Below are 12,047 nucleotides of genomic sequence, written 5' to 3' on the forward strand. Positions count from 1 at the left end.
TTTTTAAGCCAGTGTAACATGAAGGTTTAGGACATCGATGTCCTTAACAGGAAAAGAAATTATACCCTGATGGCACATCCAATAAGATTTTATGGAATGTTTTAATCCATGTGTCTAATTAACTCAAAGTCAAACATACCTTTATACTCTCACCATAAACTTAAGCTCCCAGTTACTTAACGTTAAAAAGCATTAATGCAGCTTGGAACAATGCCAGCCAGCATACAATCAAACCTCAACCTTTTCCTACTTCTCTTCCTAGTTCCAACTTTTGAACAGCTTTAGCCAGGCTGGTATGAAATAACACGCGGCGTGCTGGACTTTATTTAGCCCTGGCAGCTTCAGGGGAAGCCAGGATGTGTCATATCCTGGCAATGAGCGCTGATTTGTTAATGTGATTTTGACAGTTTAAGAGCGATAAGTGAGAAAAAGCTTATTGCAGAAGGGACATTGCCTGTCCTTTCTGCAATAACACCCTGCCTAATCACACATTATACCACTTTAAATCAAGATTGATTCAGATCACCAAAAGGTCACTGACCTAGAAAACAAAAAAAAAAAAAATTTGGGAAAAATATTTTTAGCAGACGATCATAAAACGTGAACCATTACCAAGTATGTTTAGTTTCCAACATAATGTTCCCATTAGTACTTGGCCACAAAACATGGTAAACACTTTCGTCATTATTACTTCAGCAGTTATACAGTCATACTAATAAAAAGACTTTGGTGTACTTTAAAACTACAGTTTTACTGTAAGCAATAAAAAACAATTCACAAAATAGTACATTTTTGTACAAGTCAATGTAAAAACAGCTAATAAAAGATGTATAAAGGTTCTTTTAAAATGTACTGGGTAAAATGTGAAGAAAAAATTAGGTATGCACTAGATCCTTTATCATTGCTGTCAGGAAGGGACATTGGGCTAAACACCAATGAAAGTGTAAGGCACTTTGTACATTAAGTCCAAATAAAATTACAATCATGAAAGCATGTTAAGATACCAGCTCACTTCTTTCAAAATAAAAGATTAAAACCAAGAGACACCTTTTAATAACTAGTATTGCCCCCTCTAGAGCATCCCTAAATGGAATCAGTTCTGAAACCATGGCATTGTCAAAAGGAAGAAAACAAGGTCACCTTGACCATTTTACACTTGGCCTTTAAAGTCCACTTCACCACAACCAAAATGACTTGTTAAAACCCTAAAACTGCAGATCTAGGAGTTGACCAAGACCACCACATTGCTGGCTCTGCCAAAATAAAAGCAAAGCGGGTCTTTATTTTAAAGACCACTTCTGATTTCCAGATAAACTCTGAAAGAAAGTATAAAATCTAAAGTCACATGGCTCTGAATGTCATAAGCCATCAAGGAATTCCAGGCTGGTGACACCAGAAAGAGTTAAAGCTGGAAGGAGCTTTCAATGTCCATATTTATAGCAGCTTTAATCCTCCAGGATGTAGTTGGGGTTAACAACCAGATAAGGATCTTCTTCATTTGTAGCCTTCTCTTGGCTGCCAGAGCTTTTCAGTCCTGTCTGTGATAGTTCAATTAAGATCTGATCCTAAAAGCAAAAAGTAAAAAGTATGTCAGGGTTGAGAAAATGTAAATCTGAAACTTCCTTAAAGCCGAACTCCAGGACAGAACTAAAGCAGTTTAACATTTTCACCAAAGCATCACAAAAATGTGCAGGATTTCCCCACATTCTACATTATCCGCTTGTTTATATGCTTGCATTCGTACCGGGCTGCTCAAGTAAGTGCGAATGGTCACAAACTCTTGTGTGGCCACCATGTCCTTGCCCCCATTCTCTTGGCAAGTCACAAAACACATAGCCCTAAGGCATCATATTCTAAATGGATAGGAGAAGGCAGCACCAGAGATATAACCTCAGCACCAGGTGGTTATATTGGTACAATTAGTTGTGCCCAAAAGTAGGACTTGCTTAGGATTGCTACTGCAATTGCAGTAATTAATAAATACAATCCTCTCCTCCTATATCACTGTCTGTATTAGTCTGTCATTTGCAAACCCTATTTAATGTACAGTGCTGCGTAATATGTTGGCGCTTTATACTGTTTAATAATAATAATTATAATAATAATATTAATACAATGCAAGTGAAGGACATGTGTTGTTTGGAGGCTGTGTCTCCTTCTCTATGTTTATTCCTGTGGTTAGACTGAATTGGGTGCAGACAATAATTAAAAGTGTGATTTTTGTTCTATTTTTTTTTTTTTTACTTTAGTTTCCTTTTAAACATGGACCAAGTTATTCAGCAAAAATAACACTTGGTAAAACCACAGGCCTGTGTTGATGGCATTTTGTTTGCACCAAATAGGTTTACAAACCAATACAAGTCCACTTGAATTCTGAGTGATGTCAAACTAAACTAAAGAAGACAAAACCCCAAAAGCCCATTGACACATAAACCCTAATGCTCTTAGATTGGAAAAGTTTATAAGTTATAGAAATTTTTTTAATAACTGGTGTCTTTTACACAGCCCCTGACACCACAAACCGCTCATGTTGGTAAATGATTATGGTCATGTTGTAAAATTTATATATACATTCCACATGGAGGATTAACAAAGATTAAGTAAAATCCCAGTGACTCAGCAGATTAGCATCCCTCTACATACTGAACACCCTTGCCGAACATTAAAATATTTTAATTTACTAATGTTACTTCCAATGCTAATCAGATAATACATAGGGCTGTGGATTGTCTACACCTTCCATGTAACTATTTACTCAATGATGCTGTCAAATGAAAATAATCAGTTCTGTACACAAGAATGGAAGTGAAAAAAGGTTTCAATGAACCTGTATTAACCTCCTGAGGTTTTATATGTCTAAAAGTGGTACATTGTTTTTCATGGAGATTTATTTTACAGTATAAAATAATAGTATGAGTATAATTAGGCTTAGTCTACAGGGACTGTTTATAATTACAATTATCTACAACACGACATCTCCTTGAGGCACGTTTATGACATTTATCTTAAACATTGCTTGCAACGTGTAAAAAATTAAACCGCTGGGTTACCGCTGGAAAACACCCAAAAACGCAAGCACTTATATGCAAGATAGTTAAAACGCAGTAAAACGTGATAAAAATGCGGGAAAACCGCAAGCTTTAAAAACTCTAATAAAAGTGCATATAAAACGAAATAGGAGCGTTTACATGCGCTTTTTAAAAAACATCTATGTAGACCCAGCCTAAAGTTTGAAACACAAAATCATGTCAAAATAAAAATAAAAAAATATATATATATATATTTTTTAATTTTTTAATTTTATCTAAAAATAAATATACTATTATATTAGAGTTAAAATAAACATTCATGAAAAACAATGTACTGCTTTTACACATAAATACACTGTATTGGATTCAATACAGTTATTTTGTACAGAATGCAATACAAATAGATTTGAATTTTCTGTGCGCACGCACAGACGTCACCGGTGACTCATCGGCTGCAGAGGACGCCGGCTGGAGGAAGAAAGAAGACAAGGATTGCAATGGAGGATGCCGGCGGATCAGGTAAGGGATTTTTTTTACTATTATTTAACACAGGTTTACCTACCCAAGTGTGAGCATCTTTATTTGTACTCTGAGTCAGACCCGGGGTTAACGCTGGGGAGGTTAAATAAAATAGGTGTAACATGGGTGCAATCTCTGCCCACCCATAAAAAAAAAAAAAAGTCAGCAGTTCTGCATCTACTTAATAGAGAGCTGCATTCTACTGCTAACCCAGAAGCAGATCTCATAACTGTAAATCAGTTGGCTCTCACATAGATTGGACAGATTTTTTTTCTTTAGGAACTTTCACTTTTAAATATTGTCTCTGATGAAGATTGCCAAAATACTTACATAATGAACTAGTCTGTGGATGACTTTCTCAATGACTTGCTTCCGGTTTACAAGTTCCTCTTCAGAGTCAATCTCAGACTCGATCTCCTTCAGATACCAGTTAATGAGTTCACTTCTCTTCTGTGTAGATTCATCCTCATCTGTGTGGACCAAGCACAGAAATTTAGGCATTGACCTCATCCTTGCAATTTGAATATTCATAACACAAATTTTTAGAATTCCTACTGACCTTCCATCTTCCGCAGCTGCAGGACCAACAAATTAGAGATCCTTCTGTATTCAGCAAAGCTGAGACGCAAGGATGGTTTGGCAGAAGCCTCCATGGGTTCACTATCGGCATGACCGTTTATTCCATTACTATGACCATTTGGTACCCCGGAGTGACCTAGAAAGAAAAGAGCATGTTAGCAAAGCACAGTCCTGGCATCATGACTGGTCCCAAGCAGGAAATCGTAGAAGACTCACCAGTTACGCCCTCCTGAGGCTCTTGTTCCTCTTCGTCATCCTGGTCCAGGTTTACATCTGGAGTCTCCACTCTAATAATGGACTTGTTCAGTAGCCGGAAAGCTTCTTTGACATGTTTTGGTTGCACCTGAGTTAGAGTGGGAACAAGTCAAATTTTTTTTTAATTACATTATCAAAACACTAGCAGTTGTAAAAAGCTCAAAGCTGCAACCAAAGATTCCAATGTCAAAATCTCATCAGTTTATGCAGCCAATAAGAGTTACTAAAGTTACTCTCTTCATAAACCATTTTGATCAAAGACCAATTGACAACTCAAAGATAAAAAGGATAACTGCACCTTTCAATGTAAAGTAACCTACTTAGCAAATTAATTCCTAATATCTGACGTTTACATCCAGCACCACAGTAGACACATCTACACACTACAGTCCCACAGACTGACTATACTGCAAATGTACCACTTCCCTACTGCAGTTATTTTCCATCCATACCGATCACTTCTCCGAAACGTAGGAAAAATGGTTAGGAAATACTGCTATATAGGTTTGTAATTGCATGCCAAAACAAGCGCTGCAGAAATTAGAAGTTTGAAATCAATACTTAAACTGCAACCACAGGAGTCATTATGGATGTGAAAATGGAGTAAATCTCTTTGCAGATTTACTCATAAAAAAAAAAAAAAAAAACCCCCACCTCGTCACTGCAGTGCATCCTTGCCATGGCTTCGGACAGTCGGATCATACTCTCCAGCTGACGTACAGTAATCCTCCAGGCTGACTTAGTGACCCCAGAGCCATCCCTCTGTCGTAACCTTTTGTATTGCTCCACTATGAAGTCTTCGGACTCTTTGGAGATCTGTTGCAAATAAGAGTTTATAAGAAGAGGCAAAACAACCCCCCCCCCCACCCCACAAAAAAATAAAAATAATACATCTGGAAACTTACCTTGGGCTTGAACTGCCGGGCAAAGAGCAGGTATCTGCGAACTTCATCAAGGGTGTACACTCTGTCAATGGATTCTTCGATGCGAGAGTGCAAGTCAACAATACGCCTAGCAATGGCGTAATCAGTCACCTGAAGAAAATTACAAGGCATTAGGAACAAGTTTTTTTTTAAGACAGGATTATCATACAAAATCAAAGCATTTAAAAATTTGGCTACATAGGCAACTCCTACAAGAGGAAGTTGTCCTTTACTTTTAATTACATCTAAACCACAATGGTCTGTCTAGTGGAGTAGTGAGGGGTTAAAACTCCAGTAATTATACCACGAGTATACAGTGATACTAAATTGTGTTATAAAGCGCCCATGTAGAAAATCTGAGGGTTACTAGACATTAGCTTGGCTATGTAGACTTTACATTGCTCAACAAATACAAAAAACAATACCTCATTGCAATCATCAACCAGGATGAAGAAGAGGTCAAATCTTGACATGATCGGAGCAGACAAGTTTACATTCTGTTTCAGAGACTTTGACCTCTCATAGCGACCACCAACAGGATTTGCAGCAGCCAAGATGGATGTCCTTGCATTCAGTGTTGCCTAACAAGAAAAGATACAAGTCCGTAAGCTCCTACTTAAAAAAGGAGATTATAAAAAAGGAGAATTTGTTTTTTAGTTTCCAAGAATTACCTTCACACCAGCTTTGGTGATGGAAATAGTCTGCTGTTCCATGGCTTCATGGATGGCTACCTGGTCCTTTAGGTCCATTTTGTCAAATTCATCAATGCAACACACACCCTGAAAAAACAAAACATAGTTGTTGACAATCCAGAGAACACGGCAGCAAGCCGACTGGTGCACAGGATCAAAATGAATTGGGTTTAATGGCCAACTGCGCCAAGAACATACAGAACAAGATCACAGGTTATTCGACCTCTGGTTCCAAGGGTCAGTTGGTTTTTCTGGGCAGGGCTAACACCACTCCAAGTCCACAGGATTTGTTGTCAGCCTGTTCTGGAATTAAGAAGCCAAGTGTATTTTAGGCAGACATGTATTTTTCTGTATTTGCAGGGTCTTAAAAGAAATAAAACACAGTGAAATGTGCATATATTGTACAAATGTAATCTAAGACTCTGCAAGCAAAGAAAAACACCTCTTGGTCCATCGCACATACGCTTATATTTGTGTTTGGGTAAAGTCAAGAATTCCTGGTAAAAAAAAGAAGTTTGAGCGTAGAAGGGACTCACATTATCAGCCAGCATCAAGGCTCCGGCCTCTATCACAAACTCGTGGGACTCTTCATCTTTCACTACAGCTGCAGTCAGACCAGCAGCAGTGGATGCCTTCCCACTCGTGTACACCGCCCGAGGACTGAACTCTTCAACATGCCTGATGAAAGAAAAAATAACTTAAATATACTGATGTGCATCAAATCATTTAGTAATGGAAATAACCATTTGTTAACTTGAAATCAGATGAATGAACATTCTAATCCTTTGATTGAAAATTAGTACAGAACATATTGGTAAAGTGGGAAAAGTTTAAACCCTGTGAAACGCAACACAATGCAACAGGGTCTCTTCCTGAAGGTAACAGGACTGCTGTAGTTGGCACTTCAAGCACCCTTCCTCCTTTACAAGGTCAGTTTGCTGTAAGGGGTGCATTCCTAGGTATGAAGATAAGTTGGCAAATATACATTACGTAAACAGTGCTGCTCTCTTTGCAGGACGCACAACAGGTAACTTATCTTTTGTATTGACTGTGTGAGATTAAAAAGAATATGTTTAGTTCAGCAGTTCAAGAAGTGCCTTACATAAAGGTTATTTAGAGATAGGAATCATATGTCACCATGGGTTTTATGCTGGCTATATATACAAATGATGATCAGCCTATTAAATGTTTGGCTGGTGTTATAGCTCAGGGTTTTGTGTAACCTTCACCATTTACTGAACTCTGCAACCAAAGCATCTACTGTCCAAGAGTCTGCACAAACTCCGATATCTCACAAAAGTATGAAACTGAAGACATTCTACCACAACTGTACACACACACATACATACACAGTAGTGATGTTAAGAGAACAAAGAAGAGGCATTTTTTTTCCTCTTTAGGTCTCTGGAGCCTAGAATTCTGCAGTGGGAGAAAAAATAGCAATACTATTAGAAACATGTAACATTTGCTACAAAATGTCGCCAACCAAACCTGTAGCATGTGCAATTTTTATGTTCCTCTCTAGCAATACTTATCCAAACATATGTGGTAATTTGGTGATATCAAGGGATGAGAGACAGCCCTCTATACATTGTAACGTGACATCTAAAACCTAGCCAATCACCAACAAAGCTAGAATGTGTGAAGATTTAGCAGTTCAATTTTTTACCCAATTCTAAGTTACAAAATCTCCTTCCTAGCATATTAAAGGCAATGTAAAACCTTTTCTAAATGTACAATTTCACTCTTCTTGTATAAACATTAACTCAGCCTTGTAAATTATCTAATGTATTGATTGTATAAGAACAAAATAACACGTATGGTTCAACAGTTCACAATTCCTTACACGAGGCATGCAGAGGCTAATAACTGGAAACTCCAACTCATCGGGGTTTGAAAATCTCAGCATGTCCTGTTAATGGAAGGAATATTATTTTCCAAGTTGGTAAAGGAGAATTGAGGCCAATGACTGACTGCAAAACTGAACTAATAATGCTACACCATGTTTTTAACAAACTGTAAATAGCAAACAGAGGTTGCATTTGCATTGTAGTGGGTGCACCACCTTGGCACATTTCAGTAACCACACGGCTGTTAGGCGATTACTGAAAAGGTAGGTCACAATACATAGGCTGCCACCAAACCCTCAGCTTCTCTCCCAGCTTAAAAAAATTCAGAGAATACTGCTGTGGATGATGGTGTTTGTTAGACCATTAAACCAAGCCTTTTGTCGATATACAAAAACAACCCTTACCTCAGGAAATCAGACTATAAAGAAAAACCTTTCCCCTATCAAAAAAAAAAAAAAAAAAAAAAAAAAAAAAAAAAAAAAAAAAGGTTTTGACTGCAGGGTAACCCTTAAAGTTAGGATACTGTCCAAAGGTTTATAGTCCGTTGCTACCAGGCTATAAACTTCTCACAAAGCTGCACATCAAATTTGGAATTGGGTCTTCTTACAAGCTGGCACTCCATGTCATGTAATGTCTCAGACAGAATAGGACACGCTGCCAGCTTTTCTGTAGCTATGTTACAGAATTAAGTTTATGGTTCCTGAATGTGTCAAGGAAAAAGCTCTACGAATGTTTGGTTTTAAAAATGAGCATTACAGCAGTAATAAAAGCAAAGAACAGCGAGTTTCACATGATGGATAGGGCAGCAATAAATGATAGTTAATACAAAATAAAGCAATTCATTCTAGCTGACACCAGGAATTTAGAGGATAAAAAAAAAAATATCATTATACTGGGCTGTATAGAGCAGGTCTATAAACTGGTTTACAACCAAAAGCACAACTGTTCTATATAACCAACTGAAACTGTTCCAGGTAAGGGGGACACTACATAAAATGTAACAACTAGGACACGCATGTAGCAACTTATTAACTGATAAGCTTATTTGGGTCAGGTCAGTGACAAAGTATCGAAGCTCATGGATCAATAACAGGCAACAAATAATATCTTTATGGTGTGTGAAAATATATTCCAATATTCTTAGATGTCTAAGGCACAAGTGGCCGTTTTATGTGGCCTGGTGTGACTGTGTTGCATCCAAGCGCCGGACATTTGCAGGTAGAATGACCCAGTCCCAGAAATCTAAGTAGAAGCAGGGCGGTCCACACAAGTGACCGTGCTGGAGGCAGAAGGATCCCAGTTTCTACTTCACGCACCAGCTGAGACCCAGCACTAAGCACGACTGTGCCAAAGTCCTGATCCTGCTGCCGTTCCAGGTTTGGAAGAATCTCAGTGGGGTGTTTATTGCTAACATTAGCAATGTCTCCAGATTCAGAAACACAGGCCTCCACCTCAGCATGGTCAGCATGGTCAGTGGTTTCTCTCACATAGGCCAGGAAAGGTCAGGTACACCTAACTCCGAAAAAGCTGTCAAGAACAAAACAGCAATCACTCCCAAAATGTCCAAGAAAAAAAAAGTTGATGCAGAAGTGAGACAATTTATTAAAAGATGGGAAAGTGAATATATGTTCATGCTTCACAAAGACAAACATGTTTTTATTTTCAGAACATGAATAATGCACGAGGATGGCGGGTGATCTGGTGTCCCAGGGTGAGGAAGGATCCATACTTCTACTAACACTACATACACCGAATAAAAAGTTAGTCATTTTCGGCACATAAAACTGCTTTATGCTATTGTGTTGCAATGGGCAATTAAATGATTTTATAGCTAACATGAAAAATAATTTATTTAGAGTTGAAGGAGTTTAGTGTTTTCCATGGTTATGTAATTCAACTAACCTGTTCATATTGTGTAAAGGTCGGGGAGTAACAGAAGTAGGGGCTGGGTACACAGAGAGAGAAAGACACAGGAGGAGCAGGTTTTGACTTGATCAAGCCAACATTTAAAATTGAATTTTTTATATAAATATAATATATAATTTATATAAATAATAATATAAATAAATTGGTATATATTTAAAGTAAGGAAACAGTTTAGAATTGTTTGCTCATGTATGAATGTATGTTGATGATCCGATTTCTCATCAGTGCTTGCTAGCTAACAGTTCCATCTTCTCAGCAGACATTTTACATTTGGAAAATACACACATCACACCTTGACATTTTCCTAAACTCTCCTAAAAATTGCTTTAGAACCAAGACCAGTACTGTGCAACCTTTACTTCCGCAGGGCTCCTGATATCTCAGGCGCTGTCCTTGTTTGGGTCACGTGCCGTCCTGCAATTCAACTTTGTTTTGGAACAGAGGAAGTGCCGGGCGCTTGCCATCTTTTTTTTGCTTCTGGCTATTTCACCTGATCTCACACCGTACAGGCTCCAGACTGGGTGACATAGCCTGCAGTCAATGGTAGCCCGATCGCAATGCGCATGTGCGAGATCTGCATTTTTTCCCTTCAGTACAGTAAAAAGCACCTGGGATTGGTGACGTGTGGATTCTGTCTTTACCCCCACTGTGGTAAAGACAGAAGCAGAAGGACTTTACCATTTTTTAAAAAAAATAAAAAATAATTTTTACTTTACATGAGGTGGATGTCTACACTAATGTAAAGTAAAAAATGTAGTGATAGGTCTGCTTTAAGAATTTCTCATTACAATATTATTAGTGGGACAAAACATGTAAAGTAAGTAGTCTATCCTAAGCAAAAGCTATAGGAGCCGAGCAGCACACAAGGTCTACCTACTTGAGAAACTGGCTCTTTGCTGTACTTGGGTCTCCAACAATGCAAATATTGATGTCTCCACGCAGAGATGTGCCCTCCATAGTGGTCTTAGGGACACCACCAAAAAGCATGAGCAAGACACCCCGCTTTATCTCATCGTTACCTGCATCACAAAAAAAGAAAAAGGAAACATTTTAGGATAATGACAACACATGGTAGAAGCTACAGGCTTAATAGATATCTACTTACCGTGTATAGTAGGAAAGAGACTAGTGCACAGATTGTGATACAGATTTTTATCCTGGCTCATTTCAAAAACCTTCTCCCATTCCTTCACAGACATCTGGTTCTTAATGCTTTCTGCTGTCATGTCCTCATCATGAAGATCCTTTCCACCAAACTGAAAGAAAAGTGGAAGCGTCAAGAAACTGGACTGAAGTTTCTTACCTTACAAATTCTCAATATAAAGGAAGACCCAGGAACGATACAGACAAGTACATAGTATTTGTTCTTTGCAAAACCTGAGATAGGTAAAAAGTAAACAAAAAACTAAATTATTTGTTCTTTAGTTAACAGAACAACCTTTTACCAGCTTGCTATAGTTCATTACTACCATTGAGCTCCTACTACAAAGCCTATGGGGTGGCCAGAAGATATAAGAAGCCATCATGTGGTACACCCTTCTGGCATATTACAAAATAAACATTGAAATCACACTTTAGGTAAACAGCCCTGAATAGATTTTGGAGTACACACTCATGCATAACCTACCCTGGGATTTGTTGGGGCAACATAGCACGCAAGGAAGACCAATTTGTAAGACAGATCTCTAACGCCAAGGGCTTTAAGGCCGCGGACTCCTTCTGTTTCATAACCTTCAGCTCCTGCCACTCGAGAATTTGTTTCAGCTCGAACACCTGTCAAAAGAGTGATAAAACCCACTAGCATTTATAAAATGCCAAGTATACTCTGAGCACATTTTAGCAGCAAACACACGTCAGCAAAAAATATGTAGGCTGGCATTGCAGATCTCCTAAAACAGGGGTGTCAAAACTGTGGCCAAATCTGGCCCTCAATGTCCTTTTTTTTTTTGCCCTCTCCCAAGAATTCAGAAAATAAACTACATCTGGCCCACCCGCATTACTACCTCACATCATCATTTTCAATACATAGACATTATTCCTGTACACCCATCATGTGACACAAAGCCTAGGCAATGATCACATGGTGCCTGACTACCAGGGGCATTAGGTTGTTTCAATCCATTAGAGACTGCAAAGTGTAATATTTAATGTCAGACAAATTTGTTATGTGAGAGGACGAACACAGCCTGCATAGATAGATAGAAATTAGTCTTTTCAACCTTAACCACCTGGGCGTTACACTGAGGTCTAGATTTCTGTTCCAAAAGCGTTACA

At 38.3% G+C, this 12,047-nt stretch overlaps 1 protein-coding gene across 2 annotated transcripts in view; it reads right to left on the reverse strand.

Annotated features, from left to right (window-relative positions):
* Positions 1 to 725: 725 nt before the first annotated feature.
* MCM6 (minichromosome maintenance complex component 6) overlaps positions 726 to 12,047 on the reverse strand; it is a 17,117-nt gene continuing 5,795 nt past the window's right edge. For both annotated transcript variants that reach the window (XM_072418109.1, XM_072418110.1), the window contains exons 6-17: positions 11,401 to 11,546; positions 10,879 to 11,029; positions 10,651 to 10,792; positions 6,534 to 6,675; positions 5,977 to 6,084; positions 5,731 to 5,886; positions 5,288 to 5,416; positions 5,037 to 5,198; positions 4,344 to 4,470; positions 4,108 to 4,263; positions 3,879 to 4,018; positions 726 to 1,565 (exon numbers count right to left, since the gene is read on the reverse strand). In XM_072418109.1, the coding sequence (XP_072274210.1) occupies positions 1,446 to 1,565; positions 3,879 to 4,018; positions 4,108 to 4,263; positions 4,344 to 4,470; positions 5,037 to 5,198; positions 5,288 to 5,416; positions 5,731 to 5,886; positions 5,977 to 6,084; positions 6,534 to 6,675; positions 10,651 to 10,792; positions 10,879 to 11,029; positions 11,401 to 11,546 (1,679 nt within the window). In that variant the 3' untranslated portion in view covers positions 726 to 1,445. The remainder of the gene's footprint in view (positions 1,566 to 3,878; positions 4,019 to 4,107; positions 4,264 to 4,343; positions 4,471 to 5,036; positions 5,199 to 5,287; positions 5,417 to 5,730; positions 5,887 to 5,976; positions 6,085 to 6,533; positions 6,676 to 10,650; positions 10,793 to 10,878; positions 11,030 to 11,400; positions 11,547 to 12,047) is intronic.

This window comes from Pyxicephalus adspersus, chromosome 7 (assembly GCF_032062135.1).
Source record: "Pyxicephalus adspersus chromosome 7, UCB_Pads_2.0, whole genome shotgun sequence".
Lineage (NCBI taxonomy): Eukaryota > Metazoa > Chordata > Amphibia > Anura > Pyxicephalidae > Pyxicephalus > Pyxicephalus adspersus.